Source organism: Acanthaster planci, linkage group LG01, assembly GCF_054643075.1.
Source record: "Acanthaster planci isolate LZ-2023a linkage group LG01, COTS_SCS, whole genome shotgun sequence".
NCBI classification, from domain to species: Eukaryota; Metazoa; Echinodermata; class Asteroidea; order Valvatida; family Acanthasteridae; genus Acanthaster; species Acanthaster planci.
The window spans coordinates 13,568,730-13,593,982 of NC_141777.1; the positions used below are offsets into that span (position 1 = coordinate 13,568,730).

Genomic DNA, 25,253 nt, shown 5'->3' on the forward strand with positions numbered 1-25,253 from the left:
TGCTGACGGGAAGAGAAAAGCCATATTTAGGACTCCACGCTTTTCCATGAACTCTTAGTCTTGGAACAGTGTACGAAGTAATGGAAACTGTCCTAAAATATACCGGTACATGTACTGTACACTGTGCCCCACCAAATTATGGAACACAGAAATACTGATCACCGGTTCCCTTGGTGGACTGGTCTGGACCCTGTCTCTACAGATGCCAAGGAGATGGTGAACCGGGTCAGCCAGTATTTAGCCGGTGGCCAGCACCGTCTGCAGCTGCCTGTGGGGGAGGTCATGGTGACGTGTAAGCTGCGCAGCACGGACGAGGAATCCATCCAGAAATTCATCCCGTTCATCAACGTGAGTTTAGCTCCCTAGTCAGATCATAGTGCTCACAGGCTAGGACTGTGTTGTCTGTATAACCTATGACATATGACCTATGACACAACTTCTTAATATTCATAATCTCATTTATATACATGTACAACAGTATATCTCAATGATACTTTCGCTTGTATGTCATTGTCCCTCATTCGTAATTTGTAGTTGTCAGTCTGTCAAGTCATAAGGTCACCTTATTTCAATACTACGTGTATGTGTTTATTTTATAAACTAGTTTCATTGTGTTAACATTCTGCTATATGGAAGTAAAAGTAAATTTCTTCCATGAACATGTCTTGTTTCAAAGATGTTGACATACCGGTAACAGTGTGCTGAGTTTTTAAGTTGTTCTAAAGTACAAATCTGATATTCCTAGACTTTTAGGTCACTAACTCTACTCAACATTATAACAAGGGAAAGTCACTTCTGGCTTGTACCTGCCTGTGGTAGTTACTGAAATGGTACATGAACAGTTCTTGGTACCAGGCTGTACACTGGTTTTATGGAATGCTATATATTTGCTTGCCATTCAGAATGTCAGGATTGGGCCAGCTGATGGAGTAAGCTTCTCATTGTCAGGTGAGCCATTATGAACAGACTTCAGGTGTCATTTCATTGAGTCTGAAATAATGATTATTGAACCATATCCATTACCCGATCACATGAGGCTACGGCTTAAGTTTTTATGTTGACACAATACATCGAACATCCTTAACCATGACATAAATATGTCTTGCAAAGTGTGGCCTACCTTTCAATGGAAAAATCCTCAATTGTAGTTCTCACTAGTTTGAGGCCGCTGTGTTAAACAGCACCTAATTATTTCCAGGCACCAATGTGCAAAAATCTGCTGTAAAATACATTATGTAGTGTGTAGAATTTCTGCCTGTGTAAAACACACTTAATGTGTCACCAAGGAAATATTGTCAACTGTAGTCCAGGAAATGAGCCCAGCCCAGGGATGAAGTGAAACCTCTTTTGGGCGGCCTATTGAAAGCCTCTTGTGTTTTTCCCACCCTCAAACCTCACTCCCCCCTCCCCCCCTCCCCCCGGTCATATCTTGCAGAAGGGGAGGACACCAGCCCTGGCACCAGTGGAGGGCCTCTCTCCTCCAGCCCGCCAGGAGGAGCCAGCAACCGGGACAGAGACGTGGCCGGCTCCAGCACCCCACCGTCGAGCCCGGTTGTCGTCAATAACAGGTTCAGAAAACATTGAGCCGTGACATCTGCAGGAGATGAAAATAGTTACATGAAACTGAGGATGCCCAGAAAATTTACATGTAGTTCAGCTTGAGAGAATGCTCTGAGCAAGTGTGTGATTAAATTCACACGCTTAACAAGACAGCCTGTGTAACATTATTGTTTCAGCTCAGTCCGAAGGGAATTAGTTTTTAGAGACCCATATGTCAACTTTGTGATCTGCTGTGTGACATGAATTGCGTGGAATCAATGGACATTGATTTGATTTGAATTCGATTTTGTAAATAGAGTCCTCGGATCAGTTCCGTACAATTTTTGCTCAGCTGCATCCTCCAAAAACAAAAATGGTTTTCCAGTTTCCAAAATTCTGATACAAAGCAATGGTTTAAAACAAGTTTCCTAAGAGTTCAGGGAGGACACGTTGAATTTGGGCTTCTTTCCTTCAAGGAATCAACTTTTCACAGAGCGGGTCAAATCAAGTAGAAGTCACCATTAACCCAACCGACTACATGTACACTTACCTGCATTAATCCATGCGTCACCCCTGTAAACCACCATTTAGTTCAGAATCCATAGCATGTGTAGTGTGTTGTTTCACTTTTGTTTTGTAGAAATACCCACTTTTTGTCTCTTATTTATTTTTGTTTTGTTTTATTTTTGGTGCATGCGTGTGACTGTGCTAATTATGTTGGCCATCTTGCAGAGAGGAGACAGTAACCGATTCAAGGTAAAAAAGACTTTGGGCCAGTTCCTCATCCCCCTTTCCTGTTTTTGACCTCTCAGTCATATTGGTTGGTTGGATGGAAAAACCAGTCTGTTTTCTTTGGTTTCGTTTGTTCCTGGCTGTCAGCCAATAATGTCTGGATATTCCAGTGGGCATATCTGTCCATCATTCATCATTCTTGGGCCGTTTTCCAATGTCGGTTTAGTGGAGGGATGCCTTTGAAAAGGGAGTTGTGTATTGGGTTGGTCCCTGAAGGTAAAGGTGCCAGCATTCAAAGGTTAAAAGGTCAAGTTGAACATTGTGTGAGAGAGAAGTAGTTTTGCGGACATCGTGTGCCAAGCAGAGGATTTGGGCAGAATTGGTCACTGTTTTGAATATTCAAACTGATTACACAGCGAAAGAAATTTTATTTGGTCTTAACGCTTTTTTTTTGGTTCCGTGAAATTGCTAGCGAAGAGTTTTTGATGTTGGTGTTTCTTGGGGTCAAAGCTCCATGGTCAATGTCATTTCGGTTTTTTTCTTTTAGGCTGAGGGGTTTCAGCAGCTGTGCTGTTATTTTTTCTTTGCCTTTTTCAGCCTTCCATTTCTTTCATTAACCCTTTAACTAATTCAAAATCATCCTCATCCAGCAGATTTTTTTTTTATCTTGGTCAATCTTGGTGGGTGTTCATTATAAATATGCACTTTGTAGTGTCAAGCATGATTGGCTAACTTCAATGTTGCGCTGACGACGCCCCTCTTAGTTCTGTGGACTGACTGGATTTGTGATACTATACATCTGTCTACTTTTCCTAAGTTAGCACTATTGAAAGCGAAAAGGTTTGACGATCAACAGGACTTTTTTTCAAGTTATTTTATCAGAGTGTTGTCGGCTTGACACAAATGACCATTGAAAATATGAATGCAATCCTCTTTCCGTGTTTTATTTGTTGGAACCTTTCAACACAATGTAGGCTATGCCATCTTTACATTTCAATACCGTCTACTAAATTCCCGAAGCTGATTATCTCTGGTCACAACTTTTTTTCTGGCTGGTCCCAAAACTTCTAAGCTTCCTTTTCTCCATTGTTTGTGAAGCCGTACACCGACAAGGCTGCAAGGGCATTGCACAAAAGTATCATTCCAGCTCAGATTTGAGCAGATTATTTTATCAGTTTACCTTGTTGAATGTGGTTGGTACTGGCTTGGCACGAAATCAAGATTTCTTCTTCCACTGAATGCCAAATTGATCAGGAAATTTGAATCTGAGAAGTGGGGGTGCCTTGGATAATAAAAGGATAGTATTCCTCTCGAGCAAACCCAGAAGCCATTGCTGTAGTGAAACATTGGGGTTATATGGGAATCACACACTGTACAGAGGAAAAGGCAAGCGTCCAACTTCGACTTTGCATGCATGCATGCATCTTTTCATTGGAAGTATTATGCACAAATCCTGCTTGTTCTATCTAATCCCAATTTGCAGCATGATTTTTATTGTGTATTAATTTGTTGATCTGTTGGTTTGTCAGTTGAGATGTTGTCAATTCTGCATTTCTGCATTCTTTTCATTTTTATCAGATACACTTATGAAGGCCATAACCCATGATGAACAGTTTTAACCACACACCAATACAACCTTATCAAGCTTCATTTTCTATTAACCCTAGATTGATGTCGTCTGAGGATGGCATTATTGCATATTTCTTTCAGTTTTTCTTTTTTCCTTAGTCAAAGGATGACAAGGGGCATTCATTAAAAAAAAAAGGAGGGAGGCAGTTGGGAAATTTGTGAATAGAAAAGGATTATGCATTCGGCTCTATGGTGTGACTCCAGTGACCGTCTAGTGATGTTGAGAGTGAAGTCAAGGAGCTAGACCGACTAGTTCAATGAAAGGCACGCTTCAACTGATCTCTTTTTCTCTTTCCACCATGCCCCCTTCCAGTGCCAGCCCAGTATCCGGCGAGCTGATGGACCTGCAGGTGGAGTACTGGCCCATGCTGGGCGGCAAGAAGGACAAGTCGTCACTGAAGACCGCCTTCCGGTCGCTGACGGTGCAGCGACTGCCCAGCCACGCTGACCCCTCCACCACGGGGCTTTCCATGGTCATTGTCACCAAGGAAAAGAATAAGAAGAGTAAGTTGTTCCAGCTTTTCTGTTTGCTCGAATTCAGTCACAGTACTCTTTTTTGGTAGGACTCTTTTATTTCCTTTTTCTCATTGTTTACCGGTACTTCGTCATTGCCTCAGAGTAGGAGGTAGCATGGAACACAGGATGCAATGATTATGGTAAATATACAGTACATTGCATTTGAAAGTTAACGCTGCGAAAAGGAATGGGAAAAAATGGGAAAGGAATTCGTATTCACTTTCGCATTTTGACCACAACTTTTCCCCCTGTGAATTCGCATGCGAAACGACGTGCGAACGGCGTGTGAAAACCGTGCGAATCTTTTGCGAAAACGTTGAGGAAAAAAACAGTGTGGGAAAACAGTGTGAAAATTTTGCGAAAGCAGTGCGAAAGGTTCCAAAAATTATGCGAAAACAAGAAGCATTGTGCAGCGAAAATGCCCCACACTTGCCACACACGCACGACTATTATGCAGTGAAGAGTCCATTATGCAGACTGCGCTGCGCTAGCCTTGGGCCAGTCAGGGCCAACTCACCACGTGGAGTGTGCTGTTGTAGTCTAGTAGCAATTTCCTCGGCTGAGCCGTTTGGTCCATGCTGCACGATTGCGGGAACATGCTCAACACCGCAAGCCGCGCCCGCGTGGTGCATTGTTTTCTTGGATTATCATAAATAAACACTCCTCAATGTCGGAGAATAAATTTTGAAAAAGTTGTGTGGATTTTTAGTAATTAAACAGGAGTCCCCGAGTGATGAAGTCATGAAGCTTATGAAATGTGTGTATAACAACAAACTTAACTTGCTCTGCTGCAGCGACATGGGTTATTTGCCCACTTTTTATTTATTCTCGTGATGTAGTTTTGCACACAAAACAATCAACATTGAAATACTACATGTAGCATTTGTGTATCTTCATGTAGCAAATCTTGTCTTTTGCCGATTGTGTTCGGTGTGACATATCTGGTCTGTTTTCACTTGGGTTTCTGATGACATGTTACTTTCTTTGGTCACGTGGTTGTTGGAAAAAGTCAGCAATTGGACTGTCCATGAATGGGCATACAGTAGTAGTCAGGATGTAGCGGTAGGTGTTGATGCAGTGTGTGCTCCGCAATGCGGTGCAGCATGCACGAGGTCCTGTGGCGGTTTTTGAAGAGATTTGGTGATATTTTTTGATCGGCGTCACGAAAATGTCGAAATAACCGGACACAAGGCATTTATTCCAAAATTACGGTACATACATCTGCTAATACATGTAAACGGAATTCACATACATGACAACATGTGGATACATGTACATGTGCACATATGCGGTGCACATGTTGAGTGTCCATCCAAGTGGGTTATGCGCTTATAAGAGAGCGCATTTGAATGCTGTCTTCCTCAAGTAATCTGAATATTCCTGAGAATTGAAGAACTTTTCTCTCAGACTGATTTTCCTCCACTTTCCATACTCAGAGATGCGCATGTTTGAAACCACAGAGAACAAAAACTTCCTGATGTCTACATGTACATGCACAAATACTACTTAATGAAGAAAGCTTGCAAAATTATTTCCCCACTACCTGTGAAAATGTGTGAAAATCTTTTCTCACTTGTGGGAAAATCTGTGAAATCTTTTCCCACTTGTGTGAAAAGGTGTGAAAATATTTTCCCACTTTTGGCACATTTTTTCACAATTTGTGAAATGAAAAGGAATTTCCTTGGAAGAGAAAAAAAGTCATGTGAAAAAATTTTCCCATTTTGGTGTTTACTTTCAACCGCAATGTACTGTAGAGTGAACTTTTAAAATGCAGAGTTGGAGTGATGTGCACATGTCACCACATCTGAGATACATGTAGTTTGGTACGGCAGTCAGTGACTTCTAGTTGATTTTGGCGCAGGGGAGATGTGTGCTAGCCCCCACCCATTGGTCATTGCGAAGAAGGCATTGATCGCAATGGTACATTTTGTTTAATGCATGAATGTTCCAGTGGTAACTCTAGTACCATCCAACCAGCAGGACTCGAATGATACATGGTCGGACCATTTGAAACCACACAGACGCTGGGGCATGATCTCATATCTGATTACCAGCAGCTTGTTTTTCCAAATTGAATACTTAGAAAGCCATTTGTATGAAGATAATTGTGTGAGATGGCAGAGACCGTGAACACAGCAAGTGATACAACCAACAGCAATAAAAGTTAGTAAGATTTTGCAAAATGGTTTGACCTGAATCACTCAAGTTGAATTGTATTGTCCATGCACTATTAACCAGCAGTCAGACTTGAGTCGTCACTGGAAATTGCCCGATACCATTGCTGATCACTTGTGTACTTTCAACTTTGTAGTCATGAGAATCGGCAAGAAGCCCAGGGAGATAGAGACCGCCCTCAAGAGTCAGGAGATTGATGGAATCCACCGACTGGTCTGCACCTCAAGAAGTCAAGATTACTCATTGAAAGGTGGGACTGAAGTTGAATGAGGTTTTAAATTTGGAGTTGGGTGCTTTTTTATTTGTGAATTTTATTTTAATTTCCTAGGAGAAGAGGAAATTTCTTTTCTGCGCTTTACTGCGAGGTTTTTTCTATATTCTGAAGTATCATTTCAGAAGACCTAGATGCTTTCCAAGAAAATAGGAATAAGCAGATTTCTTCTTCAAACCTGTACAGTTTTGTAGGTATTAACCACTTCGTGCCGGGGCATTTTTCAATGTTGATGATGCTGGGCCGGCATGACTATCATTTTTTCCGTTTTCAAAATCCTTCAAAAATTCATCATTTCATTTAACGGTCGTTTATAGCCGCACCAAGTAATCTTTAGGCGCTACTGTAAGTTGACAGGTGGCCTTCATTGACGCCCGAGTATTTCAGCCACGCCAGCAGCCTTGTAAACAGAGCCCGGATTGTGCGGTGTTGTATAACTGTCTTTAGTTCACGAACCTGGCTCAGTGCACTGCTGACCTCTTTTCAATAGGGGCCACATTAGCGTGCAGCGGTACTGTGTGGCTCATCCCTGCGGTGGTGGAGCGCCTTTGTCCCCGGTGGTAATCTGCTCGCTCTCAATGACCCAAACCCTGGTATACGGTTTCAAAACAACGCTGGATTATCACCACTTTTGAGAGTGAAAAATGCCGGTAATGCCCAGCAGCCTGGTCTTTTGTTCGAAGTACGGTCTTTTGTTACAGGGCCCTGTTTCCTTTGTCCGAGTTCGGAGACCCCGGCCACCCATATAAACCACACATCTCCGATCGCTAGTCCCCGGCAGGAAGTGGTTAATCATAAGCTGGACTCAGTGCCAGGTTTGGGTGCTTAAGGCAGTGCTAGGGTTCAGTTTGACATTGTTGCATCTCAACATGGTCGCCCAATCCAGAGTTGCTGTCCAGTAAATCATACGTTCAGTCCGCCAGTCCTAGAGTGGCAGGGTAACCAGTGCCAAAGGACTGAAAGGAATGCCCTTGTTACACTGAAATTGCACGTGACTGGATTTGAGACTGCCTGACATGTGATTCATTTGTGGCGTGCAGTTTAGGATTAGTTTTAATGACTTGACTTTAGCTGCTCCCTGTGTCTGTTCAACTTCACCTGTGTGATAACTCCACTGCTGATGTGAAAGTCGCATTTACTTTAACAAGAGTAGCATGTCATATGGCAAATACCACAGGATGTATTGTGCTAGTTGTATTTTCCTCAAACAGTAATGGTGCTTTGTTGAAATTGGTCTATTTAGGAAATTTGCTTGTAATTCTTCACAGCCTTTCATACTGTACGTGTAGACGTGGTTTTGAATCCCTGCTTATGATTTTCGTTTCATTGCAGTGAGTATTGACGGAATTGAACTCACCAGGGTCAAGTTCTTCCAGCTCTCGGCCCAGTGGCAAACCCGCATCAAGCATTTCCCGGTGGCGCTCTTTGCTCAGGACTTACCAGCTTGCTGATGAACAAGACGCTTGCGGCGTTGCAGTCGGAGAAATGACTATGTCGTGGCGTCAGGTTTTTGTTCTGGATTGGCAGACGACCCAGGATGCTGGACTATCACTGCCAGTTTTGAGATAAGGAAATCGTTTCTGATGACCGTTGCTGTATACTAGTCTCCTACTGCTGTGCAGGAAGTCGAGCGTTCACTACTTGCCTCCACCCGATGACTGATTGGGTTGAGTTGGCATGCCTGATGGAAGTGTACAGTGACTGCAATCTGCAGATTTGGCAGGCAATATGGGCGTTTAGCCCTGGTGTCTGCGTCTTGGAGCGATGGTGTGCTGTACAGATATGCCAATGCTTGTTCTGATTGTAATGTAACTGCTGCTAGAACACACACCTGCCACTGCAGATCAACAGACTAGAAGTTAGAATGAAACAAAGCAGGGTTTTCTATATAAGTATTGATGTCACTGTCAAACAATCTGTCTTCAAACTGCAGTTTTGATCATTATGTTGGGTTCTGATCTGCCCAAGGGAAAGACGGCATGTTGTTGTTTTGGCACAAAGCCGAAAAAAAGACAACTTATGAATTACATGTACCGTATCTACCCAGCTAGAATTTGTAAATTCCGATGGAGGCTTTTAGTGCCTCGCCACTGTCCAGCTCCCTTTTGATCCTACAATTGCTGGAGGCCACAGCTTACAGACTCATTAGTTTGACCCGAGAGGAAAGTCTTCTACTTTGCAACATAGGCGGGCGGTGGGGCTTCCTACATGATCCAAAGCACAGATGCCAGTGGTGGTACCTTTCCACCCCACCCCTTTGCAGGTTTCTTATTCCCAAGATATCAGCCTTCCCTGCGAGGGGGGTCAAGCAGTGGCCCCGAAAATCAATTTTGACTAACAAGAGGCAAATTAAGCTGTGAACAAATGTCGGCGTTTCTCCGCAGGGAGATATTTTTCTTGTATTTCTCAATGTGTGCGGTACTTGTTCTGCTCCCGTTTTAACAGTAATTTGGGCGGTTGCAATGAAATTAAGGTGTAAAAGTGTTGCAGGAAAAAAAAATGGCAATGCATGGAAAGCTAACCTGTGTTCAGGCCTTCGGAGTGGTGCAGCGTCTGGCGTTGTGTGTTGACACTGGAAAGTCATTTTGTGCTCGTTGAAAGTTTGTTGTTGTTGAAATGTCCTGGATATGGGCGACGTTACTGCCAAAGATTAGTGGTTCACTGAGAGGATTGGTTGAATGAATGATGTTCACTAATCCAGTGTTAAGAGTTGTGCAATCACGTTTATTGTTAATTGTACACAAATTATAGTCTTCACTGAATATTAGTCAAACTAAATGTACATTTTGAAAGATGTAACAAGGTTTAATGAGGCTTACACTATAGCTTGTGTGAACCTTATATTTTGTGCTCACTTCAACAAAAAAGACGTTCGTCTTTTGTTCTGCTAAATAAGATCAGAAAAGTTACCCATTCCAAAGAGAGTGATACATGTACCGGATGGGTGTAAATACATTTTTACACCCATGTATAGAACTGACTGTTTATGGTATATCCAACTGCCAAGAGTGCTGAAACTTGATGTTCACGTCTTGTTTGCAGTTCCTGCGAATCCACTTCAGTTTAAAAGATAATTTCAGCAGTTTTCTAGCTTGATTTGTCAGTGAGAGCAATGGAGTTCATTTTCTCATGGCCAGAGGGGCCAGAGGGGTTGGAGTGGGTCTACATGGATGCCAGAAAATTGCATCATTTCCAACTACCCTGCTCCTCTTCCATGCTCCTCTCCGTTTTGAAGACCTGTCAAGTGTAAAGGCTAGTTTGTTGTAGTGTGGGAAGGCTCAGTCGAGTCCCTTTTTAATGCAGACACTATCAAAGGGCAGGCATTCTGCACACCAGTTTCGCCTTCCTCGTTTTGCGCATAGTTCCACATTCCCTGAGGTGCCCCCAGCTGAACTGCAAGAGAGCTGCAGAGCGCCCCAAGATGTCCCCTCAAAAACCATACAATCCTGGGGGGGACTGAATTGTTGGGGACACACTAGAGTCACTGCAGTGTGGTCCAAAATGCCTTTTCAAAAGAAAGTGTCCCCCTGAACTTGGTTTCAGCCTGCCAAAAAAGCCCACCAAAGCATTGATACCTAGCTACTACCGATAACCTGCACTTTCAGCTGTCCTAAGAGCGACGAAATTTGACAGAATTCTTAAATCCAATTGAAGTATCTAAAAACCAAGATTTTATGCATGTTGTTTAAGGGTATACTGTGAGCATAAAACACAGCACACTGAGTAAAGCACATAGTTACAAAGGTGGTAATCGTTAATGGATTTATCTTAATGAAGTTTTGTTGTTGCTTAACTGCAAACGTTCCAAACTTTTATTTGGAAAAAGTCTCTAGCCTGCATTTTCCTCTGAACATTAAACCGTGCTCTCCACCCATCGAGTGTATCCAGCTGCATCATTGTAAATCTTCAGTGAGTGGCATCTCATCTTGTTGAGAGTGTTTTGCCAGTACATAAGGTTTTGGCATCTTGACGTACTACAGTTGTGTGTGGTTAGCTGACAGTGCCCTGGTCTCTGTGAAGAGAAATACGATGGTGCTGCAACATAACCCAACGATGGCTCTCAGCTTTCCTAGTGTGGAAGATGAATGGGCCAAGAGGACATTTTAAAAAAGATATATAATAGACCCATTGCGCCCGCTAAGTTATGTAACCTATAGTGGATATCAAACGTCAGCAAATGTAGTGTCCCCCTCCAACAACAAAGTGTGTTGTAAGGGTTATTTTTAATATCAGAAATAAAGCCGACAATCAGTAAAATACTCAGACTTCTGATGTGCTGGACACTGTACTGAAAATCTGCATTTTTGGGGGGTAAACAACACTTCTGACATTTGCTATGGAAAGAAGCCATTTTTGTTGATGTTTGATACCCACTGTAGGTCACATGACTTAGCTGGCGCAATTGATCTATTTAGGAAAACTATTCAAGACTTTTTTATCCTGTTGAAAAGCACCCCAAAGAGTAACTTCTTTTCCCACAAGCAGTAGTTTCTAAAAGAAAGACTTTGGCCAAGACATCTCACAGGATTTGAAACATGTTATGTCACATTTAGGTTTGCCCTGGCATGCATCCTCTTCGCTGCAGGGTACAAAAATGAAGTAAAGTGGCCATTTTCTGTGGGTAGTTGCCCTCTAAGAAAAACTGAGTGATAACTCAGTCAGGTTTAGTTGCAGAGATCTCAAATATGAGATAAAGCATAATAAGACAGCTGCTTTGACAGTAGTGCAGATAAAAAGATTAAAGTGCCAATTTCTAGTCATATTTCTGGTGGGATTTCCTAACACAAGCTTCCAGTCGTGAACAATCCCGGCATACATTGGAAAGATACGTTCAGTATTGTTTTTTTTTTAATTTCACGTAGGTTGTATGATTTCCTATGACAATTATTTAAGTGCTAAGCAAGTGCTCATTATCCCCAAGATTTTTTTTCTTGTGGAAACAATTCACGTTTATTTTTTATTTTTAATGCTTTAATGATATAGAATTTGTAAAGTGGCAAATTTACTGAGTATAATAATATTGAGTAACGTTTGTACGAAAGCAGATTTGAACATGTTGTTTGGTCAACATTTTACTGATCCTACTACCTGTAGTTGTTTGAGAGAATTTCTACACGATCATATTACAAGTGTTTTTGTGACAGCACAAGGTCAAGCTGGTCTGGCCTACCGTAGAATTTAGCAGATTTTGCTGCTTGACAGTTACAGAAGACTGTCGCATAAGGATTACGACTTTCAGCTTGAAGGCAAAGTTGTGCATAATGCCTCCCCAGCTTTCTTTTGCACAGCCACCCAACCATAGGGCTTCCAGGAAATACTTCGGATTCATGTCAACTGCGTCGTGCATGTGCCGTCTTGTAGACCACTTTCAAATGAACAAATTACATTGTTTTGCTGGATTAGTCCAACTTATTAGTCCAGCTAATTTTTTTTAGGTTGTATTATGACACGTATGAGGCTGTAGGGCACGAGTGTGGCATAGTTTCATTATCTGTGACTTGATGTTATACACACACTACATGTATATATACATCCAGCATCTGGTGTCTTGTCTATCCCATAGTGATGGAAGTGTGCGTGTCAACTGTTGTTGCTGCAATTTCGTACGGCTCTGGGAGAACTAAGAATGTTTGTAACGTTGAGGTTTCTATCACAATCCAACCAGGGGCTGCCATTTGCCTATAACACTGATTTGCAGCAAGACGTAATTGGTCATTTACTTATTTGGATTGTTTCTGTGAGGACGTAGGGTACATGTATTGATGTTACTCCCCAGTTAGAAATATTATCAGCCAACACACTAATAGGCCAATCCAGTGAGGCCCTCCTACTGAACACGTGCTCTTCTCCAGTGGCACGCTCCATGTACATATTCCAGCTGCGCGCAGCATACACGCGCGCACGCATGTCGGATGTAAATCCCGGCTGTGATTGATCGGAACACAACGGGGTGGAGCATAATGTATCGGACTCTTCGAGTTACTGATCAGTAGAAATTGACAGCTCAGTTTATTTTGGCTTCACGTTTAATGCAGGGCAGGTGTGTACATGTATATGTATGCCCTAAAAATTGTTTTTCTGGCCAAACTCATCATCGTTGGGGTGTTTTTATTTTGGCAAGCCACGGTGTCACAGAGTCTTGTGTACTTGTTTTCCTCTTTCTTTCGTGAACTGAATTTTTCTTTTTTAGGTCCACCAAATAATCTTAGCCTAACCCAGCTTCCAAAGCATTCTCAAATTACACAGCTGATGTGTAGTAACATGTAATTTATAGCTTCCATTGCCAACATTTATTTCTACACTTGGTTAGTTTCTGTTTTAATCGTTTACCATAGATTTACATGTATGTTTAAATATTATGTAGCATGCAATTCAACTCAGTTAAAATTTAAAATAAGAATGAAATGTTCACAATTTTGTTGTAATTTGATCGTAACTGATTTAACACTGAATACATGGCCTGTTGATGCCAGTTTAGCACAGCTCTTCAGATCTGTTTTGTCAGCTCTAGCCCAGATAAGCATTTTTGTCTCAACTTCATTTTCAAGCAACTCCAATTTACAATTGTCAGAGAAACAAAGATATCATTAGAATTTTGGACTTTACATGTCTTTTGAGGCAAGTTCAAAATTTGTTTAGCTCATTAATTCACACCGAGAATTAGCCAGGAATCCACTGTGAAATTTCCAGCCGATTGTTCAGGCATGAACTCAACCAAACATATTTAGTTTTGTCATTGTGTATTGTGTGCGGCCAAGGTAAATGCTTCCATCGGCTGGTTGCTTCGTTGTGTAGATATAACCATTGTCTCAAATGTCTGTACATGTATGAAATGTATTATTTATAGATAAACCAAAAGTATTTATTTTGCTACTTTATCTCATTTTGTGCATATTAGTCAGAGAAACCCAAAGCGGTCCTTGTTCTTGTACATAACATTATGTTTTCAGTGGCGCACAACTTGGTTTCGGAGTATGGCCCAGGACCAGTGTACATTACGTGTGATCAGCTGTGATGATTCATATAGTCATTCTTCTTCATGTACTTTGCTGAGCAACTCAAAGATGTTTTTCTGCCAGTTGGCTTCATTTACAGCATGACATCAGAGTTGTAGCCATATCCTTCTGAAGTCTTTAGTCAACTCATTTGTCGAAGTCACAATTAGACAGAGGATCAACTCGGACAAATGAGTCTGTTATGGTTTAATACATACGCTTGAATTGCCAGTGATTCTATTTGTTTGAATGGGTGGTTGCTGATAGGCTTCAGAATTTGACCAAAACACTGGTTCTCCATTTTAAAAAAAATCCCCACACAGCCCACAGAGGGCACAATTATGTTGCGGAACAAAGTAAACATTCTCAGCCGTAGTTGCGTAGAATATATGCAGAATTACAAATCATGTTGTGCAGCCCACCAAAACAACTTAGCAGTTGCTCAGCTCCATTTTAAGCTCCTACGTCTGAATGGGGAAACTTAGTCCATGGCAGATTTTGAAGCTATGTGGCCAACACTCGGAATACTCTGTACATGTAATGACATGCTTACATGCTGGTTGGGACACTGTGCATGGCCCCATCTGGGCATGTTGATGTAGACACTGCAAGGAAAACAGCTTGCCCAGGGAAATGCAGCCTCTTTATACACAATGATAGCTGTGAATCGACAGTGTTCAAAGTTTGGTAGAAGAGCTTTTGAAATGCAAGGATCCCATAAAAAAAGGGACTTCAAGAGGTCGGGGGAGGGGGGGTGATGAGAGTGGGGCCAAAATCAGATGTAACTACTTCCCATAATCAGTTTGGAAAGGAAACATTTGGAATTTTACCCTGTGGATAATGAATTTACGCTGATGAACAAAATGCTCCAATCCATACAAAATCAGCCTATTAATGAAATGATTTGATGTTGGACTGCTGGTTTGTTGAAGTTCATTTATTCAAATGTACTCCCATGATTGTTGCAATGAGTTTTCAATGACTGCTGCTCGGGATGTTTGTATTTTGGACCCACTTTATTCTCAGTTTGGCTATGTATAATATCACTTTTCTTGGATGATAAGCTATGTATTCTTCAAAGAGCGCCTTCATGTTAGAAAGTGAAACCATTTTGCCTTTGGCAACCAGTGGACTGTACGCCTTGAAATATGGCATAAAGCCGAGCTTGTAAGAATAAATGGGTGGTCCCTTGGCCGTGCAACAGTCCTAGAAAGTTGTCAAGATGGTTAGTGTAGTGGACCATGTGTCTAAAGTAATTACAAGACTGGGTTGCCATGGTCATGGGAAATCTTGAAAAATCATAGAAAACAGTTTCCTGGAAAGTCATGGAAAAGTCATGGACGTCAAGATTTGGGGTCATTTTTGACGGGCCAGTTTTGATGCAATAACAGAATGATGAATTTACAGGCTATCCATGTTAGTCTATAGTAATGGCTATGGCAGTCTTCCATTTCATCGTACCAAACATCTTTTCTCTGCAAAATGGCATTAAATGTGACGGAAATTAAATCTTTCAGTCCTGGTTAAAGCTGTCGAATTTGGTTGTCCGATTTCTGTGGGAACCCTTCTTGTTCAGAAAAGAGGTTGCTTTTTTTACTGGTTTACTCGGCAGCTAACGTTTCATAGCACAGCACATAGACATTAAGTACTTGTTAGGCCAAAGTGATACATGCAATGACTCCATACTGCAATGGTCTATGTGCAAGTTCAAATTCCATGTTTCACACACACACCTGTCAGTTTAAAACATGTAAAAGGATATTAGGTTTATGTAAAGAGAGTTCTTGGACACTGCAAACTAGTGAAATACAGTGCGGAACTCCAGCTGGAAATCACTTTTGATGTATTTTGTGTTGTGAAACTTGCATTTGAACTTGGAGTTATAAATTGGGCTGCATCTACATGTACCTATTTACGGGGGGGGCAAACTTGTAAATATCGAGATGTTTTGTATTAAGTTCATGGATAGGTGTATCATTAAAGTGAACTGTAACGTTGCGGCCAGTATAGCTCAGTTCCCCGTCTTGTCATTACACACACTGATGACGATGTTGGTACGTACAGATAAAGTTGTTTTGTGCTTGAATTTTATGCACGTCTTGCCAATTTTTTTTGTACCTTGTATTATGACACAAATAAAAATGCAGGCATGTGGTCAGTGTCAGTAAACAAGTCAGTGGAAACAAACCGTTGGTGTCATCTTTAGTCCATTCATTCATGTGTCTCCTTTTTTATTATCAACACAGTTACCACTTACCAGCCAGTCTTGAGAATTACCCCTTTCCATCACAGTTTACAGAAAAAAAGGCGGATGCTACGTAATATTCACGACTTGTTACATTCAATGCCTGAATAAATCCTGTGTGTGTACGAATCACTCCAAATCTTAAATATAATGAGAACACCATAGGAGAGATAAACATAATCACCGCAGTGGATGACAAATACAGTAAAAAGATAATCGATGACTCGCGGTGTCATGTTGCTGGTAGCGACGTTTCGGCTGCTTGTGCTGCTAGCCTTCATCAGGCAACTGAAGTCTGGATGCTGCAGGGTCCGCTATATACCACTGGAACGCGTCCTCCGCGTGTCCCCCGCCGTGTATTGCGGACGCAGTACGGGCGACCTCAGCGGGCGTCGCACGCTCCACTTCAAGGGCGTGAGGGGGCGTGTCCTTGGTGTGGCTCCGTTGCGCTCCGGTGCTCTGGAACACCATGATTTCATATTCTGACTTTAGGGAATAGATATGCGCGACACCATTCTTACTTGATCAGGAGAATGGACGCTAATACAGCGCCTGAGATGAAGGCCAGGGACAGTATCAGTGTCAATTATCCTCGGCCATTCTCCAAAGCTGGGTTCATACCCATTACTGACAGAAGTACATGTACTGTGCCCATGGGTATATTCCGGGGGGGGGGGGGAATAAGGCATATATCCTCTGGCTAAAATTTCCCGGGGGGGGGCCACTGAATCATCCCCAACTTTTTTTGTGGTGTGAAATATTTAGGCAGATTGTGAAGAATTTTTTTTTTTATTTCCCTACAACCAAAATTGTTCAGAATGTTACCCATCATGCAGCAGTTACTCTGTGTAGCAGGGTGCACACTGTCACAGATGGGAGTCTCTCTTGGGCAGTGTTCTTGTACAAATGCATTTGTAACACCTCCCACCGCCCGAGAGAACACAGATATTCAGGAGCCACTCGGTGCCATCTTGTCTTATGCAGACTATGCATGTCGACAGTGACTGGAGAGCAGAAACCGTAGTATACTTAAAACATAAAAGCCTCTTTTGCTTATGCAGAGTCTACACTCCGTACTCCAGCAATCCTACAGACTAATCCGATTGGACGCCATAACTACAGTGACACTGCACTCACATGCACATTCACATGCGCATTTGGCAAGTCATGACACCCTATTGGTCAACGGGGCATGTAACGCACGCACGCCACCTGTCTGTGTCCACTGCAGTAATGGCTTCTACTTCTGGTTATCGAATTACTCTACATGTATACAAAGTTTCATCTAGGATTGAGATGCATGTATCTGCCTGTCCCCAGCCAATTTTAAACACTTACTTAGGGATACTCATTACACTGACGCTCTTGGCGCCGTCTGAGGCCATGTTTCCCCTGCATCCAGTATTTTGGAAAGAAATGCAATGCCTTGTCAAAAGGGTTGAAGATTTATGTAGAAAGGGGCTTTGTAGATTTTGAACAAGCAACAACTGCGTCTCTAAACCTATTTCTGCCTCTCCTCAGTACAGGTGGACAGATGGGTGCGCACATGAGACACTGGTCCCATAACTCGTCAGTACCACTGAGTTTCAGGGCTTGTTTTGATCAATCAAGTGCTTGTCAGGGATACAAATCGTCATGTGACCTTGACTGCCTCTACAGTTCCATCTCTACAGCCAATCAACACTTCTGGCTCTCCGTTTTTGTCCAGGTCGGCTACGGCCAGCGAGTTGATCCAGTCAGGGGCCTCGTACTGGTTCAGCAACTGCAGTTAGAAACAGGCATGGAAGTTTAATATGTTAAAGAGAGCACACACTTCAGTTCATTCTGTAATTGGATTAACTTGTGTAGCAACGTCTGATGGCATCTTTGTGATGAGAATTTTTGGGAACAAATTAGCTTCAGAGCCAATGTATAATTAGCGGCATATCAAAGTGTCCATTGATTTGATGGCTGTAACTGCAAAGAGTCCACCATGGCTATAACTGCAACAGAAGTGCTTCAGTATCTTACTGACCATCCGAGACTTTTCAAGGTAATGTCTTGTAGTCATTTTTGACACAAATCTTATGGAAATCAGACATACTATTCTGGAACTGAACAAAATTTTTTTTTCCTAAGACAGGCCAATGTAATTCCACTGGGCATGCCCAATGAACTTGCATAACATACAACAAAGTTAGAAGTTTACATCATCATACATGTATGCAAAATTATCATAATAACCACCTTTGTTAAATGGAAACTTTTCAACAGAAACTTCACCAGAGTACTTGTGATTGGGTTTCTACACGCACACCACGTTTCATAACGATTTGTCATGGGACAGCGAGAGGGGATCAAACTGCCCTTTTAATGTTAATCGCCAAACTCAACAAGTGAATGGTCTGCTTGTTAACACATCACCTTCCTGCTGTGGTACAGTGCAAGGGAGTGACTGTAACCAGCACACAACATGGAATCTAATTCGTCAGCGTGCCCTGTTGCTATGGCGCCAAGGTGCATGATGGGAAGCTGGAAATTCGCATACTCAGTTGTGTGGATCTGAAAGACACAAAATCCCAAAAGACAGTAATAATAATAATGTATTTATATAGCACTTTCAAGTTCCTGATCGCCTCTCAATAAACTTTTGATACACCTGCATCTTCTCACTGGGCCCACAAACAATCCTATAACCATCTCAACTTCCTGAGTAATGTACAACCATTTCAGGCGCTGACAAGGTTAATCAACCATACATGGCCGTCCCTGCCCGGAAAGCTACCCATTCAAGCTCCTGGATGGCGAGAGGGAAATGAAGGTAAAATGTCCTGCTCAAGGTCACAAAGTAGGCCCAAAACAGGATTCGAACTCCAACCCTTGGACTACATGTAAGTCTGCATGTGGGCTCAGTCAAGTATGCTCAGGAAGTAGTCTTATCATTCGGCTTACAGTAGGTCAGACTAGTCACGAGATCATTTTGTAATGAGAGGACAGGTTTGGATAGCAGGAATCACAACACAATGACTGAAGCACGCACCTGGAAGTCGGTCATAATGATGATGGAGCCATCATTACCTCCCAGCGCAACTTGACTGGCGGTTGCTTCAGGCATCTCTGAGATCTGCTGCACCTCCTCTTTGGGCAGGAAGTTGCCACAGCACATCTGGATGTAAGCAGAGCACAATAAGCCAGCACTGTATGGCTGAGCCCAAATCGATAGGCTGTGGCTGCTGGTAGCATGCAAGCCTATGGGAAGTGGTTGCAGCTGCTTTCCAGAGGCTCCCCCCCCAACTCAAAAATGTTATTTCCTTCCACAGCCTTAACTTGAACAGCCATGTTGAAGTTTTGGACAACGCCTCGATTAAAAATGTGATGACATCTGGGCCAAGTTTCACAGTACTGCGTAACAGGTGCGTTTGTGCTTACAGTGCTTCCATCTGTTTTACAGAGACTGTTTAGCAGTAAGCACAGCAAAAGCAAGCTTAACCTTAAGCTTAAATCTCCACATGCATGCAACTGTTAGCTCATTCGAGTAGTGATATAGTGCTCAGGCGGCAGCATAATTTTGTGCTAGAGTAAGCACAACGTTTAAACAGTTAGGCCGATGCTACGAAATTGGACCCCAACAACCTGTGTTTCAGCAGCTCCTGCACATTCAAGGTTATGCTTTCTAAAAGCACACTACTGCTGTCATTTGATACACGAAAAAAAATTCCACCAACAACCTTCAGTTCTGGAATGCTCCGTTCTCACCCACTCTTAATAGGACTTTGGTGCAGCAAGTCACAATAAAGGTAACCTGGAAACAGTTTGGGCAAGCTCAGCCCAAAACATACATTCGAGCGGTGGTGTCTTCAGTCCATAGAATTCAAAGGTAAAATATCTAAAATATTCAAACTTCGTTTTGGGTATGTGCACCCATCCCCCCCAGTTGTGCGATTTGCATTCGGGCATCTGATGGCTGATCACTTCTGTGAAAATTTCACCTTCAGGAATTCCCACTGAAACTGGTTCCAGGTCCTGGAACCCACCATCCTATGCCAGTCAGTTCTTTGGGTAATTATTTTCACTGCGTAGCCCTCCCCACGTGTATTTGCCTATGCCGACACAGCTGAACTTTGTCCAGTCTGACCCAACTTACCGCTGTAATGACTGACGGAGTCGGCAACGTCAGCACAATCAGTCCTTGCTGAATGAAGTGAAGGTTCCGGCAGTCGTCCGAGGCAAGGATATAGTTGCTCCTTCGGCCTGAGGAACCGACCAGATTGGCTGCTAGGAGACACTTGACAACACTAGGCCGACTCTCTGCCTACATTTAAAATTTAAAAAAACCTAAATGAACAAAAAATCCAATGCCAACAGTATGAATTTCTCAGGTGCGATCATTTTTTAAGTTTGACTATTCAAATCAGACAAGCCTAGCAGAAGGAATCCTAACACATGGGAACAGTTAATGTACCTCCTGCATCGGTGAGTCCAGTCTCAGCTTCCAAAGATGACTGTACGGTAATTGTGCGTGCACAACTCCCCCTGTATCACCAGTGATTACACTCACATTACCGGCTGCAAGCAGGGACAAAAACCAGTAAACAAACCTCTCATGTTTATCAAATTACAATCACAGATTACAGGTACAGTCCATCATTTGTCATTTGTGCATTGCTGTACGTTCTTCTGAGGCAACCAAATCAAAATATACGGAACGGTGCCTGAGCACAAACCTGATGAAGTTTCCAGCTCAATGAATACATTTTCCCAAAATGGGTCAAAAATGGGTAAACATCACTGGAAATGGCCTTTCCTATTTTTCTTCAAAATGAATGCTTACCAGAAAGACTAATTTCAAAGGGAGTTTAGTCCAATAAATATCTTTAAACCAAGTACACTTTTAACAATAATTTATCATTTTTTTGGAGAAAACTGCAAATGATGAACTGACCTTTAATGACTATAAACCGTACATGTACACGTATAAAGTGGGGTTTTTCATCAAATTACTTGAGATATGTTTGTTAAACACAAAAAAATGTGCATCAGAATGCTGTAACTGATTTTTATTAAACAACTGACGATAACTAATTTCCCTAAATGGCTTCTGCGCCGTGTGGCATTAAGTCTACATGTATGTGTAGTCAAAGCCTAATTTTCAGTGGCACAAAACACATGCATCACTGGTAGACAGAAGAGAGATCTGTTCTTGACTTGTGCATTTGTAAAATGTAGCTGAAATTTGGAAGACCTCTCATGATGCGTAACAGCGGGTGGCTGACTTACTGGCATCAGTATCCACTTGCAGGTGACCCAAACTGTGACCCGATAAGCTCTGCCGGCTCAAGATTTGACCATTGCAGAAGATGGTCATGGTACCACGCGAGTCGCCGGCAATCAGGTCCGCCTCGCTGAAGCGGGTGATGTCGGCCAGGACCAGTGACTGGACCGGTCCCCCCTTGGTTTCCAGGCAAAGGTGTGGCTGTGGCAAGATCGCAACGAGAGGACAAACACAGGGTTGAATAACAAACCTGACGCCCAAACCATCCACACATGAACAAACAGGCAATACTTCCGCACTGACAGTGTTGTAGTCAAGTACTTTTCAAATACTGAGTTCTCTGCCAAACAGTTCACTGATTAGGAGGGAACAAAACTGCAATATACGTACATGGTCATTCAACGGTACATGCAGAGGACAAAGTAAAGTGCTCAATTAAGACTATCACTGTTTAACAAAAATTAAGTTTTCAGCTTTATAGCTCAGTACTCCAGTTTTATTCCCTCTTACCCAGTTCAGTATTTGGCTGAGAACATTGGTATTCAAAAAGTACTTGACTACAACACTGTACAGAGGGGACAATTTTTTTGTTAGAAAAGTTGAGACCGAATTGCGAGGAGAACAATTTGTCCCAGTAACGTTTTTGCTCTTCGTCTATGGTTAAAAGTATATGTGTACAATAACGTACTCACTTCTATTTCAGGTAACTCTGTGCTTGATGGATGTCCCGATGGAATGTCATAGACTCTGATGATCCCGTCCTCACAACCCACTATGATGCATTCCTTTTGTATGCTGCATACATTTATGCATGTCAAGTGAAGACAAAAATGCTGTTAGTCAGTACCCCTAGAATACATGTAGGTACATGTACAGACATACATACATCATCATCCCTCTGCAACTGCAGATCTACTGTACAAGTATGTTGTTTCACTTCAATCTTCACAGCATGCATGTATTAGGCAGTAATTAAAGCCACTGAAAAAGTAGCGGATATGTACATGTACACGTCAGTCACAATCGATTGATCAATACTATTGTGAGATTGCATGATGACAGTCGACCCAGTATGAAATCTCCAACTTAGCTCTCTTTCAAAACAATCTTCCAAAAAAGATCAAGAAGAAGGAAAAGGCAAATAACAGAAAGAAGTTAATTGTCCAATAAGATAATAGATCACACAAAGACCGACCGATCGCATCTAAAGTGCACACGGTGTACATGTACATGTCTCACACGGCACGTGTGAATACATACACTGTACACTTTCCTGTGTGATGCATGTGCTGTTCAGGCCAAAATAAAGAAGAAAAACTAGCAAGGTAACATCAATGTAGCCCTGATCTAATGTGCTTTGATCATACATGTAGGTCTACATACATTTTGACCACCATGTAGACAACCAATCACTCACAGAGAATTGGGAATTATTAGGCCCTAGGCAGTGTTGGAGTCTAGTTCTTCTCGAGTACCAAGGTTCTCTGCCAAATGTTGAGCTATACGGTAATTAGGAAGGGCATCTGGTAAGTACATGTACATGCACAAGGGTAAGATAAGGAAATTTAATATTGAATTCAGACCATTACTGCTACTAAAGTGCTAGATAAAAATTAAGTTTTTATGACAAAGTACATGTACTCAAAAAGTACTCGGCCAAGTACTTTTCTCCTTAAAACTTAGATTTTACAAAACTGAGAATATCTGAAGTCTTACATTTAGTTTGTAATCTTCCCATCTACCATCACATGCCCAGGTACTCCAGCTTTATTCCCTCCTAACCAGTTTAATGTTTGGCAGAGATCCTTAGTACTTGACAAGTACTCGACTACCACACTGGCCCTGGGTGAACAATGTGTCAGTCAACTTCAGGGCCTATTGCAATGTTACACTCTTGTTGGTGTTCCTCCATATACACATGTACACCAGTTATTTACTTCTATTTCTAATGAATTTTCAAATTGGAGTACGGAGAAGAAAGGGGCGTAAAGGGGGTAATATTGGGCTTAAGCCTATCCAAAAGAAGTGCTACCATGGCCTGTTCTTCCTGTTCTTAATGCTCTCTGCTAGGGACATGCATCGATGAGTGAGGGCACTGCCATTTGGGATCTCATTTTGAATTTTCTTAACAGGAAATTGTGATTAAAAGTTATGTTTTTCCGCATGCTGTCATGGCTGTAGCTCCTGTGTTTCATTTTCATGTTTTAAAATGTCAAGTGAAGCCAGCATGTAATTTCCTGAAATAAGGCACACATACTGACGGAGTAATGGCTTTAAGTTTCTGAAGTGCAAGTACACCCGGGACAAGAGCAGTGAAGGGATGGTAAAGTTATATACGCGTAGGCCTATGTACATGTACATGTACATATAAATGTAGGTCATGTACATGTACTCATGGAGTAACCATCTCTGATCATGTGTATCTATTCTTACCGAAAAAGTTTTCCCACGACAACTTGATTGAAAGCATGCTTCAATTTCGTCTTCCACAGGGTTTGTAAAGTTGTTCTGTGCGGCATTTCGAATGTGTTTTGATATTTTACGTAGGGGCCTACTGTTAGTTTACTGGGTCTTCGCTACCACTGTACCATACAAACCATGCACAACTTACATGTAGCTAGCTGGCTCGATTCCCATATCTAGATCTCCGCGTCTCATGTATAATATTAATATACGTCGATGAAAGCAACAGAGGGCGCTGTTTCACGCGTCACTGGTCGTAAAGTTTTATAGCACAGATTATATTTTATTGTACACAAAGAATTGAATTAACTCAAACAAAATAAAAGGAAGTACATATAAATCCAGGGCATTGTCGGGGATAACACAAAAACTAGAAACAGCTTATTTCGATTGTGGTCCTCATACAATCATTTCACAACGCAAACTGCAAAATGCAGACAACTGTTATTGTTTTCCCTTTTGTATTAACTTGACAGCTAGCAAGGTTACTAGGATGAGCCTATATATTGTGCCAGGGGCGGATCCAGCATTTTTTTTTTTGGGGGGGGGTAACTAAAGCAGTAAAAATGACATGCCCATACGGCCTGGGGTCTGGAGCCATTTTGTATTCTTGGTGCCCTGTGGTGCAATTTCAAGCAGTATGACCCCTCTTTTTCTTCTCCCTCCCTCTTTTTGTTCTTTTTTATTTATTTATTTGGTGAAAAAAGGGGGCGTGCGCCACCCACGCCCCCCCGATTGGCCCCTGCGGCCTAGTCCACCTTTCTTTCTATGCTGCGCTGAAGTAGTGGGTCCGACCGGTCCATTTTGCTCGTTTTCGTTGTCGGAAATAAAATATTGGGTCAAAAAAATAATGATAGTTTCTCTATCTCGAATCACCTGATAAGCCTTTTTTTCTAAAACTTTCTCTGGAGGTGCATCACATGCAAACGTACGCCCCTACCTCCAATTTCCTGAGAGCTATCCCAAAGTTCAGCATGTATGCCAGGCACCGATCCAGTTAATGCACACAGTAACCTCTCAGAACCATTCGACCTAACCCCTTTTATCCTGGGTAATTGCAAATATTAAATGTTTCACATCCGAACAATGGTAAGAATAATTTCATGAGGTTACAGATGAAATGTTCGAATCCACCGAGCAAAGCCGAGTGGAATATTAAACATTATTTTGCATGAATGTGAAACATTCATCGTTTGTTTTATATGCTACCTGCATAAATCCTCTTCTATTAGGAGAAAAAAAGGGCCCCCCTCGCGTATTCGAGTCCGTTTTGGGGCAACAGATTCAGTGTCCGAAGCGCCATCTAGTACTGGTACGAGCGTGCAATGAAGGACTGGTTTCTGTAGCTATTTTCCTCTTTCTTACTGGAAATGAATTATGTCATGCATATACAGTATATACGAAATGGGGCTGGAACAAGTCAAGTGATGTTCTGTT

At 42.1% G+C, this 25,253-nt stretch overlaps 2 protein-coding genes across 5 annotated transcripts in view; one reads left to right on the forward strand and one right to left on the reverse strand.

Annotated features, from left to right (window-relative positions):
- Positions 1 to 16,044, forward strand: part of LOC110979488 (phosphofurin acidic cluster sorting protein 2-like) — a 61,838-nt gene extending 45,794 nt beyond the window's left edge. For 2 of the 3 annotated variants that reach the window (XM_022235319.2, XM_022235322.2), the window contains 7 exons: positions 203 to 348; positions 903 to 948; positions 1,436 to 1,568; positions 2,272 to 2,295; positions 4,214 to 4,404; positions 6,728 to 6,841; positions 8,195 to 16,044. In XM_022235319.2, the coding sequence (XP_022091011.2) occupies positions 203 to 348; positions 903 to 948; positions 1,436 to 1,568; positions 2,272 to 2,295; positions 4,214 to 4,404; positions 6,728 to 6,841; positions 8,195 to 8,313 (773 nt within the window). In that variant the 3' untranslated portion in view covers positions 8,314 to 16,044. The remainder of the gene's footprint in view (positions 1 to 202; positions 349 to 902; positions 949 to 1,435; positions 1,569 to 2,271; positions 2,296 to 4,213; positions 4,405 to 6,727; positions 6,842 to 8,194) is intronic. The other variant, XM_022235321.2, reaches the window with a different exon arrangement.
- Positions 16,045 to 16,053: 9 nt separating this feature from the next.
- On the reverse strand, positions 16,054 to 24,047 carry LOC110979489 (uncharacterized). 2 transcript variants are annotated; one of them, XM_022235324.2, is made up of 8 exons: positions 23,965 to 24,047; positions 22,046 to 22,148; positions 21,359 to 21,554; positions 20,544 to 20,647; positions 20,226 to 20,393; positions 19,122 to 19,247; positions 18,506 to 18,643; positions 16,054 to 17,864 (listed from the first exon to the last, which is right to left on the reverse strand). In XM_022235324.2, the coding sequence occupies exons 1-8, from the start codon at positions 24,009 to 24,011 to the stop codon at positions 17,736 to 17,738; spliced, it is 1,011 nt and encodes a 336-aa protein (XP_022091016.2). In that variant the 5' UTR covers positions 24,012 to 24,047; the 3' UTR covers positions 16,054 to 17,735. The 2 variants fall into 2 exon arrangements, with proteins under 2 accessions (XP_022091016.2, XP_022091015.2); XM_022235323.2 differs by lacking the exon at positions 23,965 to 24,047 and adding an exon at positions 23,787 to 23,958.
- Positions 24,048 to 25,253: the final 1,206 nt, after the last annotated feature.